The 24,089-nt window shown below is 39.4% G+C and overlaps 1 protein-coding gene across 7 annotated transcripts in view; it reads left to right on the forward strand.

The window, feature by feature from the left end:
- LOC122178795 (serine/threonine-protein kinase Sgk3) overlaps positions 1-21,750 on the forward strand; it is a 55,790-nt gene extending 34,040 nt beyond the window's left edge. For all 7 annotated transcript variants that reach the window (XM_042869251.1, XM_042869255.1, XM_042869252.1 and 4 more), the window contains 14 exons: positions 733-805; positions 3,467-3,542; positions 8,804-8,891; positions 10,853-10,902; positions 12,131-12,188; positions 12,784-12,867; positions 12,957-13,088; positions 15,119-15,231; positions 15,443-15,479; positions 15,587-15,673; positions 17,241-17,336; positions 18,080-18,235; positions 19,482-19,571; positions 20,361-21,750. In XM_042869251.1, the coding sequence (XP_042725185.1) occupies positions 733-805; positions 3,467-3,542; positions 8,804-8,891; positions 10,853-10,902; positions 12,131-12,188; positions 12,784-12,867; positions 12,957-13,088; positions 15,119-15,231; positions 15,443-15,479; positions 15,587-15,673; positions 17,241-17,336; positions 18,080-18,235; positions 19,482-19,571; positions 20,361-20,531 (1,311 nt within the window). In that variant the 3' untranslated portion in view covers positions 20,532-21,750. The remainder of the gene's footprint in view (positions 1-732; positions 806-3,466; positions 3,543-8,803; positions 8,892-10,852; positions 10,903-12,130; positions 12,189-12,783; positions 12,868-12,956; positions 13,089-15,118; positions 15,232-15,442; positions 15,480-15,586; positions 15,674-17,240; positions 17,337-18,079; positions 18,236-19,481; positions 19,572-20,360) is intronic.
- The last annotated feature ends 2,339 nt before the right edge of the window (positions 21,751-24,089 follow it).

Below are 24,089 nucleotides of genomic sequence, written 5' to 3' on the forward strand. Positions count from 1 at the left end.
CCTTGAGATAGCCCTTTCAAGGACTTGGGATCCTGGTGGACAAAAAGCTGGACTTGATCCAGCAGTGTGCAGCCTGGAAGGCCAACTGTTTCCTGGTTAGCAGAGCAAGGGAGGTGATTATCCCCCCTCTACTCTGCCCTTGAGAGGCCCCATCTAGAGTACTGAATTTCCCAACACAGGAAAGATGTTGAGCTGTTGGATCAGGTCCAGAGGAGGACCACTAAGATGATCAGAGGGCTGGAGCACCTCTCTTACGAAGAAAGGTTGGGAACTGGGCTCATTCAGCGTGGAGAAGAGAAGGCTCTGAGAGGACCACATTGTAGCCTTCCAGCACTTGAGGGGAGCTTATAGATGGCAGAGAAACAAACTTTTTACACTGTCTAATAGAGACAGGAAAAGAGAGAACAGTTTAAAACTAGAAGAGATGAGTTAATTGGACTAGATAATTAGGAAGAAACTTTGTACTCAGAGAATGGTGAGGCACCAGAGCAGGCTGCTCAGAGGAGCTGTGAATGTCCCATCCCTGGAGGCTTTCAAGGCCAGGTTGGATAGGGCCCTGGGCAGCCTGATCTGGTGGGTGCCAGCCCTGCCCATAGCAGGTAGGTTGTAACTAGATCATCTTTAATGTCTCTTCCAACCCAATCCATTCTGTGATTCTGTAATTATGATTTTGATGGTAAAAATCACAGCAAAAGTCTAAGCGTGGTTTCATTTTATGTGTTATATTTCCAGCTAAAGAAGCAGTTTCCCACTATGAACCTGAAGATTCCAGCTAAAAGAATATTTGGAGATAATTTTGATCCTGGCAAGTTATTATCTTGTTTCTTGTTTTGTCAATGTCTTTATTTGAGACTTGGTCTGTTGCAGCATACAGGAAGCTATCTTAGATGAGTATTGCAGCAATCCTCAAACCAGTGACTAAACCAAAGTTTAGTCATACTTGAGTAAAGAGCAGGAACTAGTGTGGGTAGGTATTCTTCCTTGTGATTTTGAACAAACTGTTGCTTACTGGCATGATACCTCTTTTGTACTGAGTGCTACAGTTCTTCCCAGCCGGGTCATATTCAGGATTGTGAGAGATTCTAACTGTCAGACATAAAATCCAAATTACAGGCTCTTCTAAACATATGCCTATTGAACTTCATATTTGCTTTGTGTGACTTTTCTTCCTGCTAAAAATTTAAGTAACGAAGGAATTTATCCTTGAAGGCTTCTGAACTTCATATCTAAATGTGTTTTCTTGCACAGTTTAGATGAAAATGGAATTCTTCCTGTTGTTGTTACATTTCTGGAAGCCTGTGTGATAAGATCACTGTGTGATCCAATTAGGACGGATTAGTCTCAATAAAGCTCACCCTGCCCACATCAGAATATTAATGGAAAATCACTTTTAAAAGTGCAGTGAATCAATGGAAGCAGCACCACGGGTGAATAAATACAAAGGCAAATAGGCAGGCTAGGCCTCTGCTCTCTGTTCCTGATGGTCATTGAGAACCTCCTTCTACTGGCTTGTTGATTTGATCTAAGTTTGTAGTGTTACCTCCTCCTGTACCTGTTTAAAGGTTTAATATTCTTCTTTGCTGAATTACCAGTGGAACCAGATAGGCTGACCTTCTTGGCATGTGTTTGGTTGAAGAGTTCTTTTAAGCATCTTCATTTTTAGCAGTTACTGTCATCTAAACCTTGACGTGAAGCTTCCTTCTCTTTTTTTTTTTTTTTTTTTTCTTTTTTTTGCTAATTAAAATAATCCCATACAGTTACCCAGGTTTGCTTTCCTCTTAGGTTGGCTTCTTCTGAAGAAGACCTCTTGTTTTATTTTGTCTTCTTTCATTTTCTCCTACCTTGGGGCTTCAGAGCTGGCTGAAGACCTAGTAATACCATGCTTTCTGGTCTTCTCTGCAGCCATATGCGCTATTGGATTTCTTGGATTCAGATTTAGGAAACTGGATTTAAAGTGGGGGGGGGCGGGGTGGAGGGAAGACTAAAACTTCATTGAAATTACGTATGTAAAACACAATCCTCAGACTTACTTTAAATTTTCATCGAATGTTCTGTAATCCTGGAAACATGAGAAAACAGTTCTTAAGGTTTTTCTTGCTTCAGGGCAGGGTGATGCTCATTTAAATAATTCTTGATCTTAACGCTAATTTACTAAAACTTTGATGCAGTGTTTCTGTTTTCTTCTGAAATAAGGTGTATTCTACAGCTTTAGAAAGGTATTTTAGTTTTGTCTGTCTGTTCTTGCATGTGCAATGTGGGCATTCAGCATTGCACTGGTGCATTGTAGTCATAAGCACAGTAGAGTGAAGCTGAAAAATGCTTTTCCCAAGGTCTGCTAAAAATACCATCATCACATACGCTATCATCTAAAGCCTCATTTCTTATTATCATTTAAGTTATTTTAAAATTAATCCAATTGTAACTTTAAAAACAGAGTAGAGGGAAATAATAGAAACCAGTCAGAATACAGAACAAAAAAATGATGGTGTGTATTTGAGTAGATTTGTTGCAGATATTTTTTCTTCAGCAATGTGGATAGGTTTCTAGCCTTAGAGTGGCTGACTGCATTCAGCATCAAAAGTAGCTGATGCTGGTGACTCGCATAAGATCTTTATGCACATTCATGCTCCTGTTTTGGGGGATTGTTTAACATCCTAATTCAGATTTAGGTGTTATGTTGCTGAAACAACGTATTGTTCTTAATAACTAAAATTCTCAAGTTTTTTTTGCAAATATTTTAAGTAACCTGCTCATGGCAAAAAATGTCATTAGAATATTAGAATACCTTAGAAGTGTGTACACGTTGATTTTTAGAAGAAAGAGGCTTTTTGTGATTGATACAAGTGATGAAACACAAGGTTCTTCTGTTCTGTGCTTTTGTTTTCCTATTTCAAATCCCTCGCATATCTTTCCATACTGCTTAAAAAAATCATAAAGATTCTGAGGATTTGTTTATTTAACATTAGGGATTATGTCCAAGGTGGAAAGAAAAGTATTTTACCTGATTATTTTTAGTGGTTACATCTAAGCGCTTGCTAGATGGTTGTGCAACTTTCCCATTTTCATTTGTTATGGAAATATGCTGTTTGGTGAGACTGTTCATGTAAAAACACCATTTGTGTGATAGTTTTGCCTGTGGCTTTTTTCCAAGAGAAATCTGGGCCTGGGGGGCTCACCCATGCAAAGAAGGCTGCAGGAGGTTAGCACACTGCGGTTGCCCATTGCTCTTGAAGTGCTTCAAAATCCACCTGTCCTGTCACACTTCAAAGTAGCATTACAGAGGAACTGAAATGTATTCTCTCGCCTCACCTGACTGTTCTTGTGATTTTCATGTGTTGAACGAATCCTGTTCTCACTTTGCTCTTTTTAACCGTTGTGCATCAAAATCTTCGAATATCTTCAACTTAAAAATAAGTTTCTTTTGTTAGCTGACTGATCGTTCCTAATGTGTTTTTTTTTTTTCCAGATTTTATTAAACAGAGAAGAGCAGGACTGAATGAATTCATTCAAAACTTAGTTAGACAGCCAGAGCTATGCAACCAGTAAGTAGTTTCATTTCTGTTTTATGAGGGCTATGGCTATATTAAAAGCTGTGAGGTGTCAAATATAAAATTGTGAATTAAGTACTTTTGACTAGAAAATTTATTTTACCTGTCAGAACTTCTAAATGTAATAAATTATCTTTAATATGGTTGTTCCTTAAAGAAAATACAGAGGCTGAAGAGCAGTATAAAATGTTTTTATTTTCTCGGAACTGATTTACAAATAGTCTTGCAATTAACTGAAATTAATTTAAGGGGTGCAGTTTACACGCTCTCTTCCTCTAGGGCAGGTGTTTGTTCTATTGATAGCTTTACTGTTTGAGAGCTCTGTCACTTGCTACTTGTTGTCCTTGTAGGAGTGATTCCCTGCATCTTTTCTGGTCTTGTTTAACATCTGCAGTGGTGACCTGGATGAAGGGATAGAGTTCATCCTCAGCAAGTTTGCTGATGATACACAACTGGGAAGAGTGGCTGAAACACCACAGGGCTGTGGGGCCATCCAAGGAGATCTAGAGAGTTGGGCAGGGGGGAACCTGACAGTGTTCAACAAGGGCAAGTTAGGGGCTGACCTTCTGGATAGGAGCTCTGTGGGGAAGGACTTGGGTGTCCTGGTGGACAACAGGTTGGCCATGAGGCAGAACTGTGCCCTGGTGGTGGCCAAGAAGGCCAGTGGCATTCTGGGGTGTGTTAAAAAGAGTGTGGTGAGCAGGTCTAGGGAGGTGATCCTCCTTCTCCACTCTGCTCTGGTAAGGCCTCACCTGGAGTGCTGTGTCCAGTTCTGTGCTCCCCAGTTCAAAAAAGACTGGGAACTTCCAGAGAGCGTCCAGCGAAAGGCCACAAAGACAATGAAGGGCCTGGAGCATCTCCTGTATGAGGAAAGGCTAAGAGAGCTGGGACTGTTGAGCTGGAGAAGAGGAGGCTGAGGGGGAGTTGATCAATGCTTATAAATGTCTAAAGGGTGGGAGTCAAGTGGATGGGACCAGGCTTTTTTCAGTGGTGTGCATTGACAGGACAAGGGGCAATGGTGCAAACTAGTACATGAGGTTCCATGCAAGCATAAGGAAATAACTTTATAGTAAGGATGACAGAGCACTGGAACAGGCTGCTCACAGGGATTGTGCAGTCTCCTCTGGAGATACTCATAACACATCTGGATGTGTTCCTGTGCAACCTATTCTACAGAACCCACTTTTAGCAGGGGGATTGGAGTAGATGATCCTCAGAGCTCCCTTCCAACCCCCACGATCCTGCACTTTTTCTTAGAGCTGTTCATGTGTGTACTCCAGAACTTGTTTTAAGCATCTTAACCAAGTAGCTTGGTCACCTCCTTTTGGTGGCTTGGAACTTGCCTGAAACACATGAATAAGATTCCATGCTAAATCTTCTGTCAGAAGACCTGTGTGTGTGATAACCTCCATCGGTGGGATGGTAATGAAGTGGTGATAAATTACAAACAGTTTCTGCATTACAAATTTGGAGGAGGACACTTGTGTGAACTGATTTTGAGGGTAAACCTCAGTTTTCTTTCAGTTTCAACCTAGACCTCATCAATTTAAGATAAAGCCATGGAGCTTTCTACGTTGCTTGAATTAGTAAATCAGTAACATTCTATTTCTGGCTTTAGCTCTGCGTTTCTTTACTACATGTGCTTTGTTTAATTATCCTATCAGTACAACCCATGCAACTGTCCATTTCCCACAGGAAATAAATACCAGAGCATATTGCTGCAGTTTGAAGTCTGCCATCAGATTTTATTTTCCAACAAGCAAATTATGTAATGTTGATTAAGTTGAACTATGTACTTCCTTTCTTCTTTGGAAGAAAAAGAATGGCATGTATACGTTCATTGTGATAAGTGGAAAAAACTTTGAAACAAAGGCTTTATGGCAAAATAGTTTTCCACTGAAGGAAGTGCTGTGAGTTTTGCAGTCATAGCACTGATGTTCTTTGGGAAAGAATAGAAAACACTGCAGAATAACTAAGTGTTAAAGATGAATCTGTTTTGTTAAATTATTGAAAAGATTCGGATCTTTTTTTTTATTAATTTAGCATAACTCTCTTGGCAGTATGTCCAAATACCAAATATTGTCCCAAAACATTTCATATTAGTTCTCCAGAAACAAAGCCGTGCTTCTGTATGCATCACAGATTACAGCAAATCATGTTAGTAATTACATAATCTGTTGCCTTTTCTATGTGCCAATGAACATGAGCAGGCAAGAAATACCAAAGGTTGATGATCTCGAGTGTCTTGGCACAACCTGCTAGAAACTAAAGGAGTATACAGTGCCTGAGTCTTTACAGGTAGCCCATATACACATTTGAACTGTTTTGCTTTAATAATAAATTTGATGTTAGGTAAAATAACTCTCAGAAACTTAGTAACATACAAGGAAGTGTTAGGGGGCTGCATGTTCTCAGAGTAATGTAAAGAAGCTCATCTTCCACTAAATCTTTAAGCATTAAAACAGATATTGAGATTTTATGCTTTTTAAGTCCTGCTTGGGAAAACGATTTCGGTAAAAGCTGAAGTTCATGGTGGCTTCCCACTTCTGGAAGGGAAGGCACTTGAATGTCTAAATTGAAAAACACAGATGTCAGATTCAGTGTGTCGGTGATCTCTACGTTATTCTCTGAAACATGTAACTCTGTGCTGTGTTTTGTTTTTCTTTCAGTGGACTTTGTTCTTGGGTCTTGTTTGTTAGATAGTGTATCAGAATCAAACCTTTCTGCTCAGTAGTAAACCTGACAAAACCTACAGTCTGCTAGAGTGAATAGAGAGACCCTGCAGTGGGTGGTGAAGGGTTTTCCTGCAGTCCCTGTCATGTGGGATACTGGGCTGGGTGAATCTTGTCTTAGACTGAATTGGGAATTACATGGGCCAGCTTTGAGCTGTGTTTGCTCAGCTAACCATATTTGTTGGAGAACTTGCATTCGTGGGTAGAATGCAGAGCATACAAAACAAACCAAATCTCCGAGGGAGTGGAGATCTGCTAATGCTTCTCCTTTGATGACTGCTGTCCTGGGTAGGAGCTGGTAATTTGTTAGTTATGAGCACTATTTTGTGTAAGAAAGATAGCAGCATTTCACATTTTTTGAAAAGGGTCTTTACAGTTTAAGATATAAAGCACACACCAAGGAGTATACTTTAGACATTTAGGTTCTGTCAATGCCAATTAATTGTACCATTGTGTTTCAAAGTTTGCAACTTCTTGAGCTTGTTTATGTTTCTCCTCGCTTTTTGTATGGCCTGCATGTGTTAGCCTTCCCACATGAACACAGAAGTACTGCCACTGAGGGAACTATATTTAGGGGGAGTTTGGGACCTCTTTGTGGATTTCAGAGATGATGCATAAACAGAATGTATCCGGTCCATCATAAAAGTCCAGGGACAAACAGCTTACTGGTAAAAAATAGGCAGTGTGCATTGAACATTCCACCTATGCTTTTTTTTAATCCATCCAATTTGATATGTGAGGTTACTTTAGAAACAGTTTCAGTGTATTTTGAAATCCTTTGAATTAATGCAGCACCTGAGCTAATGGTCACACTGCAACCTTGGTGAAGAAGTGGGTCCATTAAACTTTACTCTAATCACTACTTCTGCAGTCTTTCACAGCTTCTGAAATTAGACGTGAACGATGTAACATTGATCAGTTGTGCCTCTGGCTGCTCCACATTGCAGAAATTGCTGAATACCCAAAACTGGTCAGCAGCCTTTCCCCACAAAGTGATTTTTTTTCTGCTCTGAACTCAGTAATGGACAAAGTTACTACAGTAACTATTTGAGATGTATTGCAACATGCCCTGCTTAATCAGCCAGTTGCCCAAAATAATGAATGTGGGAAGGTAATTAGGGCAGATTTTGGAATTCCATGTCTAGTGAAAAATGTTAACCATAACTTTGTTTTCTTCATTTTATGATAACCAGAGGTTCTGAAACTTCTAATTGTTGTCAGTTGTAGGTCAATATTACTGTAAATTTCCAACCAGTTATTTTACTCTTCCTGGGACCAAGGATACCAAACCTACCCTGAAACAGATCAGAATTTGGAGTTTATGTAAGATTGGGAAAAGTAAGCTGAAATGGTTGTGGAATTGTGTCAACAGTCTCACTCCTGAAAGGCTAATGGTAACTGAAATTGCATTCCATCCATACAGAGTTTAGGAATACAGAACATAAGCAATGGAGACTGTGAGTGTTAAGTAGAGTATGACCTGAGTTAGGTTCCGTAACACTGATGTGAAATACATTATCTGGAGAAGTGTCAAAACTAATTAATCTCTCACTTCTGATCCTTGCTTTACAGACGTGCAGAGAGTAAAATAGACTGAAAATAGCAAAATAAGGGTATCTGCTTCTAATATAAAAACTACCCTATGTTGTTGCTCTAAAAGAGCAACTTGATGGTGCAGGGTGTGGGCTGGTTGTTGTTTTGAGGGCTTTTTTTTTTTTTTTCTTGTACTGAACACCTCATGCAGAGTTTCCTAACTGCAGCTGCCTTGAGAACTTTTGAAAAAACTCTGAGATCTAAGTGAAATTTCTTCCTGCATAAACCATCTGCCTTTTAGTGAGCTTGAAAGGCCCGAGTCATCTCTTCAAGTGGTGTATAGCTGTAAATGAGACCCATTCAGGAATTAATTTTGCCTCACTTGCATGTCCCTGTGTACAATGGGAATCTTACAGTCTCTCTTACCAGTTTCTGAAGGGTGGCAGTTTGTCCTGAGGTGGAAAGATTTCTTGTGTTGTCTTGTCATGCCCAGATAGAGTGCACTGAAATTTCAAAACTGTGATGCTTCACTTAAAAGCAGATGGGGACAGGAACATTACTACCATATACCTCTTGGGGCATGCATTTCTTGATCTTTTGATGTGTTTTACTTTTGTTTTGGCAGTGTTGAAAGCAAATAGATTTACTTACGGTTGCTGGCCAGTTGAAACTTATGCTTTGGATGGGGCCTTTTCTTCAAATGATTACTTTAATGCAGTCCTACTGACCATTCCCTCATGAAGTCTTCACATATGTATACTGCAACATTTCACATTTTTGCAAGTTGAAAAAATCTTATATATTGTATGCAGCATACTCAGCCATTACATTTCTGTAAAAGCATTTCTTGCATACAGTCCTTAATTACTGTAAGTGTAAAACTGTGATTAGTGACTGTGATGTGTCAAAGCCATTACTCTTTCTGTGATTCTGGCTGAAAATCATGCAAGTTATTGGTTTCCTAATGTATTGAACTGTGCTTCTTTCTAGCCCAGATGTCAGAGCATTTCTTCAGATGGATAATCCAAAACACCAGTCAGATCCATCTGAAGATGAAGATGAAAGGAGTAATCAGAAGGTAATAAAGCATAGATATAGATCAGTCTCCTAAATTTTAACTATTTGACAGCAATCTTAAATATATTACTTACAGAAGCTTACCAGTTGGTTTTGCAATAAATCTCTCCCATGATCTTTTAAACAGAACTGTTCTGCTGCAGGCTGTAAGATGTTTTCCTGTCTAGTATAAACTGCAGAGAGAAGTAATCCTGATCATGAGCTTTGTCTTGCTTCTTTCCCCACTTGCTGTGAGTAGAAGTGGCACAGATTGAGTTATAGTTTAGCTGTCAGTTTTTTCAGTCTCCTCAAGCACTCTTGCTAATGATGACTGGCAAGGAGCAGAGGCAATTGAATGATTTTTTCTTTGTCTTTAAAAGAAAGAGAGATGCCATTAAGGGTTGGAACGAGATGAGCTTTAAGGTCCCTTCCAACACAAGCCATTCTGTGAAGTATAATTCTCATGAAGGAAAAAAAAAAGTTGCAATCTTTCTTTAAGTTGCTGGATTTAACTTTAGCTCACATTTAACACTACCAAGCCTCTTCTGTCAGAAAAGCCCCTAAAGAAGTGCAGTTTAGATGGGTTGTCTGAAAGTTTCATGTCTTGAATAGTATAAAACATGGGAAAGTTACAGTCTTCAGAAACAGTGCTGATTGAAGAGAGTCTTTCTAGGAAGGCAGAAGTGCCATAATTAAGTTTATTTTCTCTGGTTTACTTCATGGCCTTAGGACTTCTCTTTTTATTCAGTCCTCTTACAGAATATACGAATAGGCTATTTGAATCAGCTGTGGATCACACACACAATGCACCATGTTTTCTCAAAGTCTCACTTCCAAAGAATGCCAGTCTTTTGCTTTTTTTTTTTGAGTACTTGACAGCATGGTGAGCATACAGCAGAATTTAATTTAGATAACAGATTTCCTCCTCTTCATTTGAAAATACTTGAAATAACATGAAAAGCTTCCATAGAAAATTAACAGTGTATTACATCATAACAAATTTCAAGCTAAGTGGGGCACTCGTGCTTAGTGGCTGAACCGATACGCTGTAATAGGAAATGGGTGCTGTCGTAGTCGCTGTAAGCGATGAAGATGTGTGACCAGGAATAAGAACGATCCCCTTCCCAATCCCTGCAGTACTGAAACTTGCACGCTGACTTTTCTAAAACTGCTGAGTACTGTTGTGTGATTGGTTACTATTGGTGCAGCTGTCACATCTGGTGGTGATGTCTGGGCATGCTCTGTTTCTGTGGGTGTGCTCATTTTGTGATGCCTGCTGGCCCGTCTCCGGATAAATTGTTCTTCAAGTTTGTTTTCTCTGATAAAACCCAAAAGCACAGTGAGAGTACTAGAACTGCTTTTTTATTTGAAAACAAATTGGAGAAAGTTGCTTAGATGAAGGTGATTTCCTCCTGTCCACATAATTTAGAGATTCCATCATCTGCGTGTACTGGTGAGATTCGTGCCTTTCATGGAATTGAGTTATCCATTATTGTCAGGGTAGGAAAGATTCCTAGTGGCTTTTCTTGGTAGAGGAAACTGTTTTTGTTTCTTAAAGCACCATATCCTTAATTAATCTTGCATAAACAGTGGAGTTCTACAGTAATGTTATTGGAATAAAAGGTAAAAAGCAGTTGCAGAAGGGTCTGAGTTCTCCATGGGGAACATTGTTTGTTGACACAGTCTGAAATTTTTGTTCCTAATCTTGTCCTCTCTGTTTGGACGTAATTATTTTATTACCTTTTTTCTTCCATATGGTGTATATAGAAATGTTCTGTGAGAAGGTGTTGGTGGGCAGATACTTGAAACTTATGAAGTTCACAATCCTAGATATCTTTAAAGAGATATCAGAATATTTGATATCTTCAAAACCTATCAACAGATGTAAAGATATAGCTTGAAGAAATTAGTATTTTGAAATTACTACTGGTTGAAGCATAAGAAAGGTTTATTTTATTGTATTCTATTTGTTTCTTCCAACAGTTAAATTCTACCTCACCGAATATCAACTTGGGACCATCTGGAAATCCTCAGTAAGTTTTTTCAATTAACTGTATACTGAAAAATTGGACTGAATATAATTGCTAATAGTATGAAGAGTGGTTTGAATATGTGGCTTTATCTTTTCTCTGCACAGAAGGAAGCAAGACATTTAATCCTGTGTTCAGTAAATGAACTCTGTTAAGACATTTCCCTTTTCATCTTCAGGTTTTGTTAGTCTGCTGTCCTTTCACATGAGGATTCTGTGGTGAAAAATAAACAAAAACCAAAACCCTCTCTCTTTCTGGAACGGTCCCACAGCAGTTAGGAATGTGAAACATTCTGAAAACACATTTGTTTTAATGCATGGCAAAGGAGCAGCTTAACTTGTTGGTATTACAAACTTTATCACTGCAGTAACAACTTGCTTCTCTGGTGTTTACTTCTGTAAACTACTTTCTCAGTTCCCTGTGCTTTCTTCATCTGAGAGATGACACCTATTTTGATTTATCTTTCCTCTCAGATTTTTTTTTCTGGGCTAACAGGAAGAAGTGCTTAACAGATTGCAGTGAGAAATGAAATTGTAAGAGTGCTTCCTTTGAGGGGCAATAAACGAAGAGTGTGTCGTAACTGTTGTTTCAGAGGTGGAAAACATAATTGTTTTGCTGACAACAATACCTCTAAATTGTACTTAGGAAAAAGTGAGGTAATTAGTGGAAATTGCTGGAAGTAGTAGTGAGTTGGCAAATGGAAAAACAGTGAGTTCATACAAATAACACATAGAAGAGGAAGGTGTTGGGGCCTCCCTCCTGTCACTTTAAACTGGGGAAGCAATGGATGGTAGGAAGGATGGGATGAGGAAAGAGGATGAATGATAAACTTCCTCCTTCTGTCATGTAAGCTTCAGAATCCGATTGGATGTCTGGAAATGGGAGGTAAGCTTTGGGAAGAGTCATGGGGAAAAGAAGACTTGAAAATTAGAAGAATCTTGAGTCTCTGGGGGGGGGGGGGAAGAATAGTCTTGTTCATCCTCTGCACTTACACTTAAAATGAAAAAAAAGAAATAAATTCAAATGCTTTAGCTCTGTCACTTTTTCTGGAGGAAAATGGAATTCCAGGATGAAGGGCAGCTTTGCAGAAGTCCAGTTGTTGATTAGCACGAAGAATTAAGAAAGGTGCTGACTTCACATTACAGTTGAAGGGCTACACTAGACTTCTGTACAGCTATGAAGCTTGTAATTTGTACCCAAATGACCTGTCTCCTTCCTAAATATCTTTCAGCGCTAAGCCAACGGACTTTGATTTCCTGAAAGTTATTGGGAAAGGCAGCTTTGGCAAGGTGAGCTGTCTGATTGCTGTGACTTGCTGTGGTGCAGGGGTGCCAGCTGGTGTCTCATGCGTGGCACGTAAACTCCCATGTTGGATTCCTGTTGCTACTTGTCCATAGCCCTGCCATTGTTATTTTCTCATGGTACTTGTTGCCTGCCTTGGTTGCTTGTTGGGATTAAAAAAATCAGCGTTTCCCTTTCTTGCTAAGAGCAGTAGGGATCCCCTCTTGCCCCAAGGGAGGAAGGGAGGTACCCCTGTGCTTATGCAGCTGGAGTACAAACCCTGTGTTTTCCTTTGTTCTGCCTTCTCAAGCGCCTGGTGCTATGGAGCAGTGCAAACATCACTGAAACAACTCTGAGCAGTGCTGAAAAATGACTAATATTGATGCTTTCCAAAGAGATGCATTTAGCTTTTCGTTATATCAATGTATAGACAGACTGTACTGAACTGTAAGATCACACTATTAGTGATTGACTGTATTAAAAACAAAGAGACTATTGTGGACACATAGCATTAATGCTTTTCAGTTATGCTGAAATTAGCAAGTCATCAGTGGAATGTGAACTGCAGCCATAACATTTCTTCCTTTGTTTTGAATTTCGCAGGTTCTTCTTGCAAAAAGAAAACTGGATGGGAAATATTATGCTGTTAAAGTGCTGCAGAAAAAAATTGTTCTTAACAGGAAAGAGGTATGAAGAAATGCACTTTCTCCACGCGCTTTTTTCCCTTCATTACAAAATTGTGTCTGTTTACTTACTGATCCTTTTCTTCCTTACAGCAAAAACATATCATGGCTGAACGTAATGTGCTTCTGAAAAATGTGAAACATCCATTTCTAGTTGGATTACATTACTCATTCCAAACAACAGAAAAGCTTTACTTTGTCCTGGATTTTGTTAACGGAGGAGAGGTATGTGGGGATTCTACTTGGATTTGTGTCTGTTTATTCTGCAGTTCTGTTATTCTGTGGGAGTAACAAAATGATCCTTTGCAATGGGCTGTGATCAGTATTCTCCCAAGTCTTGGAAATCCCGTTACTTAATCTCCAGTGATGCTATTCCTGCAGACTTCCATAGCTAGACAGACCCTGTTCCTCTTCTTATCAGCAGCGTTAATACAGAATTAGTTTATGATTGTCAGATATAAATACTGTCTCTTTGACAGTTACCTAAATTTATCTGTTATTAATTAATCATATATTGACATTTTTCAGCATATAAAATTCTTTTCCTTTTTCATCTGCATTATCTGAGGTGTTTGTATTTCAAAAGTGTGAGGAAGGAAACAAGCAAACAGACAACTGATTTTTATTGCTATGATTTCTCTTGAAATCCTGGGATACTTCTGTGGCTTTGCAGATGTAATTGCTTACTGCCAAATAGCCTTATTCTCAGGATTCTTCTCCTTGGAGTGATGCTGTTGAGGACAAGGAGTCCATGAGTAACCTAAGGGAAAACTTCTAAAAGCATTAGAAAAAGTCTATAAATACTTGAATAGTGTTCTGGAGCAACTTGCCTTTAGCTGTTGCTTTTCAGAGTACTTTGAGGAGTGCTCAAGAAACTCATGATTGAATAGCTACTAAACATGATAAGGGTATAAAACGTTGTTTTTATTTCTTCAAAAGATACTATTGTATGCTAATTGTATGCTAATAATACCTGGACCTGTCTAGCAAATGAGTTGTGATTGAAGATCACAAAGCGTAGTGAAAAATGATTGTGTGCAAGTAACTGTACAGCAAAAATGCTTAAAAGGGAAGCTGCTTGTACTCTAGCAGTACTGTTGTAGATAGTAGAAACTAGCACCTGGCAGAGGGCAGGAGAAGAAAGGGTAGAATTTACATTTGTTTGTTTCTGCATATCTCAGGTTTTCCTGTTATGTCACTGCATCTGAATACACTCAGGATATACATATGGTGAATACAGCAGGGTGAGGTTCATACTGTGACCTATGTTGGTTGATATTCATAAAGACTACATGGCAGCATTCATGATGCTCCTGGAATTGAGATTCTGACTCCCTTTGAGTGCTGGAATCTGCACTTGATGGGCCTTTCTCTGGTGTGATGTACTGTCATCTTATTAGAAGAATATGATCAAACTCCAGGTTTGCTCTACTCTGCTTCATTTGGCATTCTTCCAGGCAAACTAAAACACAGTTCAAAACAGCTCTCAAAGTTGAATTAAGAACTTGTAAGATTTTTGGTTGCTTGCTATATTTTCTTTCAAATTTTGCAGATAGAAAACAGAATTTGTTCTTTTTTAATTGAACGTATAGTACAGTTTCATGTGTGTATGATTTAATCTTTGGCAAGATTTGTGCATATGCTCAACTTGTTTAAAGTCTGAAGACTGTGGTTGAGAACATTAAGGGATGAGCAGACTGGAACATACATCACCCCAAGTGCTCTCAGAATAAGACGCTTTTATACAGAAGTCTGAACACAAAGATACTCAGAAATGAAAGATTCCTTGTGTGGCACCTGACTATCTGTTAGGAGACTCCATCACTAGAGGTGTTTAAGGCCAGGTTGGACAGGTCCTCCTGCAACCTGATCTAGTACTTGGTCTAGCAGCTGGCAGCCCTGCCTGTGGTGGGAGTGTTTGTATCTTGGTGATCCTTGAGGTCCCTTCCAACCCAAGCCATTCTGCGATTCTGTGATCTTGAATTGAATCTTGCCACCCTCAGTTAACATGGTTTTCTCTAGTTCTTTCTGACTAGCCTTGCTTTTAAGGGAATATCCTTGTTAGTAAGTTGTCTATTTATTTCTAAGCTGTGAAAGAGAAAAGGAAGTGGGTGAAGGAATGTTGTCAATTTTATTTCATTTTGCATTCTTAAAATTGTAGGCAGCTCAATAAAATTGCTGTTAAAATTATACCATATTAACTTGGTTTTGTGTATGATTTTTTTTTTCTTATTTACTACTTTGCATATTTACAGCTGTTCTTTCATTTACAAAGAGAACGTTCCTTTCCTGAGCACAGAGCCAGATTTTATGCTGCTGAAATAGCCAGTGCACTGGGATACTTGCACTCCATAAATATTGTGTACAGGTAGGTTTCTGAAATGTATTCTTGTCCTGTGGAAGTTCAAAATTAATATATAAAAATTACTGCATGAAATGATCTTGGGAAGTTTGAACAAAATGTTTTCACCAAAATGTCAAGCTTCCTTTCAGCTGAAAAATAAGTCATTGCCTTTGAAGCTTTTGTGTTAGTGACTGCTGTTCTGAGTTAATACAAAGTTGTTTTTTTTTTTTAATAGGGATTTAAAACCAGAAAACATTCTCCTAGATTCACTAGTAAGTAAGCAATGTTTTTGTATTTTATATGTCCTCTGTCAAAATTGACACGTGGATTTGTAAATGTTGATTGTGTTCTGTTTTTTAAAACTCTGTTTCTTAAACAGGGTCACGTTGTGCTGACAGACTTTGGACTTTGTAAAGAAGGGATTGCAAGTTCTGATACTACTGCAACGTTTTGTGGGACACCAGAAGTATGTTGATGACTTTGGCATCTTTTGGCTGGTAACAAATGGTTGTTGAGTGTTACTGGTTGTGTAAACGGAAAATCAGATATGTGTGTATTTATAGTTATGTGTTGTTGAGGACTTAAATTCTTTTTACGGGTTCTTCCATGAAACCAAAGACAAGTTTACTGCAGGTCTGTTCTTTGTACTACTTCTAATGTTCAGTATCTCCTACTTAGCTACCCACATTCTCATAACTCTTGTCTGTCCTCTTCCCTCTTCCCAGTCCTTTTCACATACTGTTTCTTCCCGTGTGTCTGACTAGAAGTAAGACAGTTGGCTTGTGTAACAGCTGTCACAGATTTGCCAATAGGAATCTATTTACTGTATCCTGCCATTAATTTTTAGTAAGTTTAGAAGCACTTTGTATCTTTGAGACATGAACAAATTTTGTGTGTAGGAGAAGCTTTGAACTTACTGACTCTATTGTCTTCTTTTTACTAAGAAAAATGGACTGGAAAACTCAGAATCTGGAAGTCTTAAAAATGTATGAGGTATTCACCTAGATGTCAAGAGCAGTGGCTTTGATATTTTGATAAAATACGCTTCAAATTACAGGAAAGGCCTTTGAAAGCAGTAAAGGATGGGTGAGGGATAATGTACTGAAACATTTGAACTCAAAAGGGAGAAAAAAATAAAAGGGCAATGTGTGACAACTTAGCTATCATTAGAGTAGGAATTTAGATGGTAATCTGAGCTGAAATAGCATTTGTTGAATTGTTTTGGAAAGCACAGTGTGTATAAAACAGTGATGGTTTTGGAGTTGTTGGAGGACAATCTATGAGATTTTTGTCCTGTGCTCAGAAGTGTGGGCTTTGTGCTTATCGTGGATTTGCATGAACTGCAGCGTAACAGGATGCTTAATATCAGCTCTTTAAAATACCAAGACTAAACACAGCAACTGAATATTAGTCTTTACGTGCCAAGATTTAGGTTAAAATCTTTCACGATCCTGTGAAAAGTGTAATGATATTCTCTGTGTTTCTGAACACTGAGTTGAATGACTTATTTCCAACTCACTATGTAGAAAGTTATGAAAAATTAGGAAAGTTAGTTCAAAATGCTCTGCTGCTTTTCATGCTCTTTGTAGGGTTATCTATAGACGAATGAGGTACAGAGCACTCAAGCATATAGGAAGTTTGAGAAATGCTGACACCATTGAACAGTGACTTACCTCCTCATTACAAATGGTACCTGCCTTGTCCATTAACAAATAGATCTATTTTGTACATTAAATTTCAGAAGGTGGATACCAGCGAGCAATCTTGTGTTCTGAGAGAAGGCTTTAGAAACCGTGTGTGCGCTGTGCAGGGGCGACTGAGATGACAAGGATCCAGCCACAGTAATTCTATACTACATGTCCACAACAAATAGTTGTATTATGTACTAGTTGTACTATGTACTGTGAAATGCCTTTGCTTGTACTATGGTATTAGTGAGTTAGATTTCTTCTGAAACTGTGACTAAAACCTAAAAACCCAGGTTTTATCATTGCTATCCTAATGCACTGCTTTTTTTTTTATTTCATTTTAAGTATCTCGCACCAGAAGTTATTAAAAAGCAGCCCTATGACAACACAGTAGACTGGTGGTGCCTTGGTGCAGTTCTTTATGAAATGCTTTATGGACTGGTATGTATTTAATATAGGTGGGAAAGTGCCATTAAGGATGCTAACTTCTTGCAGAGCGTTGAAGTACTCTACTTCAGTGGATGAATGATTTGTCTTAACATAGCATCTCTTTTTCTCTTTGGGATTTTGCATTGCCTCTCAATGTCTAAACTTCTGCTTTCCGCTGAACTTCCGGACATCAGCTAAAGACAAACCGTGATAACTAGGGAGATGTTGAAGTAAATAGAATCAACAGCAATAGCACCCAATAAATTAAAACATGTATTTTGGCTTGGGTCTTCCAGGATTTCTCCTAGTTCTTCTGCTTCTTGATACAATATTAAAAGAAAAAAAAGTCTTACTGTACCACTTTTAGTCATCTGTAATCACTCTAATAGTAATCTGTTCTGTTACTTTTCTTTCTAGTGTTATATACATCTGGATATTAAGTAGGGAAATAGATTTCTTTTCCCACTCTCATTCTTTCCAGGCAAGCACAGTGGGAGCTTTGAATCTTGGTGGCATCTGCAGTTATGTTACCTGTGAGTGTGAGAACATGTTATGGAAAGAGGAGGTGGCAGGGGGAAGATATCAAGCATGGAGACCTGGCTGTGTGAATGACTGAATTAGAAGTTAGCTGTGTCTTAAGATTTCTTCCTTGACTCTTAGTAGTTTCCTTCTTACAGACTTGTTTGTTGGTCCATGCATGTGAAACAAAATGCTGATGTAGCTTTGGATTAATGTGTAACATTTGGGTTTTTTAGCCTCCTTTTTACTGCCGTGACGTTGCTGAGATGTATGAGAATATTCTTCACAAGCCCCTAGTCTTGCGTCCAGGAATCAGTCTCACAGCCTGGTCCATTCTGGAGGAACTTCTGGAGAAAGATCGGCAAAGCAGACTTGGAGCAAGGGAAGATTTTGTATGTAATCTCCTAATTTATCAAGCTCTTCTTCATTTAAATAGACACAAACAAATTTGAGTGCATCATGCAAGTTTAATAGCAGGAGACAGAAAATGCATTTCCATATATCTGTCCCTGTTTGTTTTTTTTCTTTTTTCTTCTTTAAAAATATCAGTAGTGGTCATCAAGTCCTGAAAGATGTTTGGAGTAGGAAGGGGGTAATTGTTGTGGGATATAATATTTTTAGCTTGGTTGGTGTCAAACCAGTCAGCAGGGAAACAATTCCCGGCATAGTAATTGCTAAGGTTAGTTAGTTAGTTAATCTAGGAAATAATCAAACGAAAAGGCGATTTTCTGGTAATATCAGTTTACCTGACTACATAAAAAGGTGTTCCTCAAACACAGAATAGAACAGTACTGTACAAGTAGCAGCTTTTTCTTCTTTTTTTTTCCTCAGACTTAAAATCATAGTAAATGTTTTCCCAGTACAACTGTGAATTTTACTTTGTTTTACTTGCAAAAAGATGTTGCTAGGAAGCACAGACGACTTCAGAAATGTACAGTGAGGAATAATCTAGAAAGACTGTGCTTCCATCCATGGATCGTGAGTCTTCTGATTGCAGCCTTAATGTTAGGTAGTGTGTTGACCTCATCGTAGAACGGCTTAGGTTCAGAGGGACATTAAAGACCATCCAGTTCCAATGTCATGGGCAGGGTTGCCAGCCACTGGATCGGGCTGCCCAGGGCTCCATCCAGCCTGCCCTTGAGCACCTCAAGAGATGATGCATCCGTAAGTTGCCTGGGCAACCTGTTCCTGCACCTCATTGCTCGCTGAGTAAAAGTTTCCTGCTAACATCCAACCTAAATCTCCTCTCTTTTATTTCAAAGCCATTTCTTTTTGTCCCGTCACTATCAGACAGTGTAAAAGGTAATTCCCCCTTCTGTTAATAAGCCCCTCCCCAAATACTAGAAGGCCACAATGAGGACTCTCCAGGGCCTTCTCCAAGCTGAACAGCTTATCTTTGTGGGAAAGGTGCTCCACCTTGTGATTGATTTTTAAGCCTTAAAAGCAGCAAACAGGGTTTTAAAAGGAAACTAGTTTGTAGAGGCAGGCTGATTTTAATTCTCTTTTTGCCAGCTACAGCTTTTATTGAAAAATAAACTGTAAATGCAGAACTTGACCTCCTTAGGTTTTGTTTGTGCATTTACTGTGATGCATGGGATGGGTTTCTGAAACATCTGTGATTTCTATTCTTTACTGCAGCTTGAAATTCAAAAGCACCCATTCTTTGAATCTCTCAGCTGGACTGACCTACTACAGAAGAAGATTCCACCACCATTTAATCCTAACGTGGTAGGTGCTGTTTTAGTTCCTAGCTGCCAAATTTGTGCCTGTGCAGGCTCCTCTATTTGGAAAGAATACGCGTGTATCAGAGTGGATGGGAACCTCCTAGTGCTGACTGCACTTTGGAGCAGTGACACTTCTGAGCAGTGATGCTGTCTTTCTGACTAAAAACTCACTTTGACACATCATTGTTTCCTCTGTTTTTTTCTCATCAAAGGACTCACAGTTTTTTATGGTGTCTGAAGACCAAAGAATTTACAGCCTCTTTTAAATAAGCCTCTTTCAAATTGCAAAGACTATTTTTATAAGCCTTAGTTGCAGCCCTACTCCTGTTCATCTTCCTAGTGGTTTTACGTTTGTTTGATGAAGAAACCTTTGCTGCCTTGTTTCTTCTCTCTGTAACTGAATGTTATTGTGCTTTAGTTCTTAGGTCCCTTACTGCAGATGTGACTTTATAGTAGCTACTGTTGATGCTGGAATGTAACAGTTTTATATTATTGATGGAAAAGGGAGAAAGATAACTGTATGTGGTCATACAGTTTTTATTTCAGTTTTTTCTCTAACAGTCAATTAAGAAAGAAAATATTTCTTACTATTTCTTATGTTTATTGTGTCATAAATGTTGTGTAGCTCTTGGCTTGATCCCTGGCCCAGAAAAAAACAAGCAAGCTTCTAATAAATGCTTTCAGGGATGCTGTGGTAGGTTTCCTTAGGCTTTATATACTTAAATAGGAAAGAATAGTACAATTCAAAAAATACAGAATTAATGTGAGAAATGATAGATGTTCTGTTTTCTAGGTTGGCCCAGATGATATTGGGAATTTCGATGCGGTGTTTACAGAAGAAATGGTCCCATATTCAGTTTGCATCTCTTCTGATTACAGCATTGTTAATGCCAGTGTCCTAGAGGCAGATGATGCGTTTGTTGGGTTTTCTTACGCACCACCTTCTGAAGATATGTTTTCCTAGGAAGTTAGAAGCCGACGCTGTTTTGGGAGTCTTGGGATGAACTGAAACATTATGAACACATTCCAAATTAGTGTAACTAGTGCCTCATTTTGTATATAGATTTGTAACCTATGAAGAAACGTTCTCTGCTGTATAGAAGGAATTTGGGCATTTTTGGATGGCTTTCTTTGGGATTTGAACTGTTTATTCCTGCTGCAGAAAATATTTTTTAAAAAACGTTAAGTAACATTCTCTACATTAACGTATTTTTTTAAGCAAAAACACTGACTGTTCCCATCAGTCCCTTCAGGTTTACATTCGTACATATCTAAGATAATGCCGGCACAAGCAGCAGCGTATTTAGTGAATTTATAAATGCCTTTGTACCTATTTACAGTGACTTTGTGCTTGAATTGTAACTATGCAAATTATCTTTTGTATATCCTGGTTTAAAAAAGGTAAATGTTTTTTTCCCTGTTACATTGGTATGAACTTTGTTAACCTGTCTGCACTTAAATGAAGACTTAACTTAAGACTGAGATGCTTGGAGGATTTACGTAGAATGAAAAATCGGGTATGTAAAACTAGATTGCCACTTTTGTGTCTGCTGGAGTACCTGCGTCTCTGAACTGGATTACTTGAAGTATGCAGGATTACTCAAAGCAAGGATGGAACAAATTAGCTATTCATTTGTTAACTTCACTGATCATGAGTTCTACCTTTTTTCCTCCTTGGGATAAATGTGTCTGTATTTCAACTGCATTAAAAATATTTTTGGTTAAAACTCTGCTTTTCCAAAGATACAATACGCAATAATCAGTGCTACTTTGAAAGGCTATCTTACTTTAACCTTCCTGTGGCGGATGGTGAGGGGATCACGCCAAACATTTAGTACTTTTCTCACTGATTGATATTTGGAAGCACTAATATGTTCCAAATCACTTGTATTTCAACATGCATAGCTACTTGTCTTTGTGTCCCATTTTTAAATCTTCACTTGATATTTGAGGGGAAAAAAAAAAGTAAATTGTGCTTATAGTTTTAGAAATGTGAAAAGTTAATGTATTTCTCATAACATACACATGTATGGAGAAACTGATCATTCTGATCAACTTCGGTGTAAGGAAAACTTTTAACAATGCAAAAACTGCTGTTAGTGCGTAAAAGCTTATCATGGCAGGTAGTAGTATTATTATGTATATCACCTGTAAATAACAACTTATTTTTGTCTGTTCCTTCATAATTGTTCTGTGGTGTGTTTGGTGTTTTGGTTTGGTTTTGTTATTCGTAAATACATTCAGTTGAAAGCCTTGGTTTGAGGGAAGTCTGATAGGGCACAGTAAGCAGCCAGAGTCCTGAGGGACCTTGCTGATGTCACTGAGCTGCTCTCAATGATATGTGAGAAGGCATGGTGGTCAGGTGAAGTCCTTGGTGACTGGAAAAAAAGGCAATGTAGCATTGCCTTCTTAAGAAGGGTAAAAAGGATGACCCAGGGAACTATCAACCTGTCAGCAAAATTGTAATTATTCTTGAAATTAATGATGTCAGCAGCAAAGCATGAGACAAGTAGAAGCTAAACCAGGATTGTTTGCTTTTTTTCATTCTTTCACGTAATGCCTAAGTAATGCTGAGTAGCTGCTGTGTGAGGTGTGGGAAGGAGTGGCTGGGTAAAGCAAGTAGGAATTAACGCTGGCATGGGAAGAAGGAAGCAACTGTGTCGTTTGTGGGAGGGGACTGGTGGCTCTGTGCTCATTTCCTGTCCTTTCACACTGAAGTTTTGAGAAGTTTGAAACAGCTACACAGCTGTTCAGAACAGCCAGTTATTATACTTACATGAATTGCAGTTACAATCATTTGGCAGCAAAGTACGTCTTTCTAATGGGCTGGAAGGCAGAAATTGTTGCAGTATGGTATATTCTGCACCCTTTCATTTTCTATCCTTTCAGAAATGGCTGTAACTAGCTTCCTGACCACGTGTGGGCTCTCCTCTCTCCCCTCTTTATTGGGGTTTCTTTCTTATGGCTTTTTGGTGTGAATGTGTTCCTTTTCACTGGAAATGCTCTGCTCTGTTATTCCTTCCATTCTCTTCCATGTCGTGAAGTGCCCCAGTCAGATCAGGACCGCCAAAGGCAGAGCAGCAGACCCTTCCATACTTCTATAGATCAGCGCTCTTGTTCTGTATGTCTTTGCATTTCGTGACGATACTTCTCATAGTAAGATGGTGAAAGTGGGGTGGGCCCTTCACAAACCCTGAGTTGAGAAGTAAAATCTCAAATGGTGGTGGTAAATCCGAGGCAGGAGAGCCTACGTGGGAACCGCGGTGGTATTCCCGTTGCGGCGGGTTCTTGAGAAGGGGAGGTGCCATCTGTGACTGACGGAGGAGCGTTAGGACTGACCGCGCGGCGCCGCGTTTCCCCTCACGAAGCTCCTGAGGGGCCGCCTGGTGCTGCCCCCGAGCCCGCCAGCGGGCGGCGAGAGCGGCAAAAGCTTTGGCGCGTGGCGAAGGGAAGCCCTGGGCTGAGAGAAAGGGTGGTGGCAATGATGGGGCAGCTGGGAGCGATGGAGGTGTTAGGCGCGGTGCCGTGAGGCAGCGGAGTGCGACCGTGGGGGATGCGGTGGTTGTGAGAGGCTGCGCTTGGCTCTGTGAAACTCAGGGAGCGGCAGCGTGTGGAGAACGCCGTGAGCCGTGGTGCGGGCTGTCCTCAGGCTGTCCTCGCTGTGCTGCGTGTCTCTGCTTTGTGGGCGCAGAGCACCGCGCAGAGTGACCTCAGGGCGGTGGGGGCCAGGAGAGGCCGTGGTTTCAGCTGGACTTTAATGTCTTGTAAAAGGTTTGAAGGGATGGAACGGTAGTTGCGTGGGATTCATCCTAAAGAAACTGAAAAATAAATCCTAATGTAAGTTCTCCTTCAATTTGTGCATAAAATGTGATGCTTCAGGCCAGATAGGACGCATCTTCCAGCCCACCCACAGCATACAACTGACAAGAAGTTCTCTGCTGCTGCCATACAGGTGCACCTCAGGTACCCTGTTCTCTCCACGTCTGTCTGTCCTCCAAACCGACTTCTGTGACCTCCCGCCATGAATCGTTCATAAATGAAGAGCTTTTCTTTCTCTTCAGCCTCTTAATGCTGAGTTTTGTCCTATGCCAGGTAGCTATGTCTCTTTGAAGGTTTAAGTGGTGTTTCATATCGGTTACCTTTAGAAAAGACAGATGGTAATTTGTAAAATAAAGTCTGTGTGACCATTAAAAGATCATAGAATCAAAGAATCTTTAGAGTTAGAAAGGGCCTTTAAAGGTCATCCGGTCCAGCTCCCTTGCAACAAACAGGGACATCAGATGTGTGTATACAAAATGCCACATTTTGGCCTTAGTAGTTCTCCCTCTAAATTCATAAGAGAAGTTCTGAGATTTACTCTGAAAATATGTGAACAGTATGCAATAAAAACAACACTCAAGAGTATGGTCACCTTCTAGATCAACTCTGTGGTCTTGAAAGTTTTATCTACAGGAATAAGAATTGATCACCAGTGTATACTGATGTTTGCAAGATCTGCACCTTAAATTGATGCTACAGGAGG

This window comes from Lagopus leucura, unplaced genomic scaffold (assembly GCF_019238085.1).
Source record: "Lagopus leucura isolate 7727_CA_CO unplaced genomic scaffold, USGS_WTPT01 Super-Scaffold_100002, whole genome shotgun sequence".
Taxonomy (NCBI): domain Eukaryota; kingdom Metazoa; phylum Chordata; class Aves; order Galliformes; family Phasianidae; genus Lagopus; species Lagopus leucura.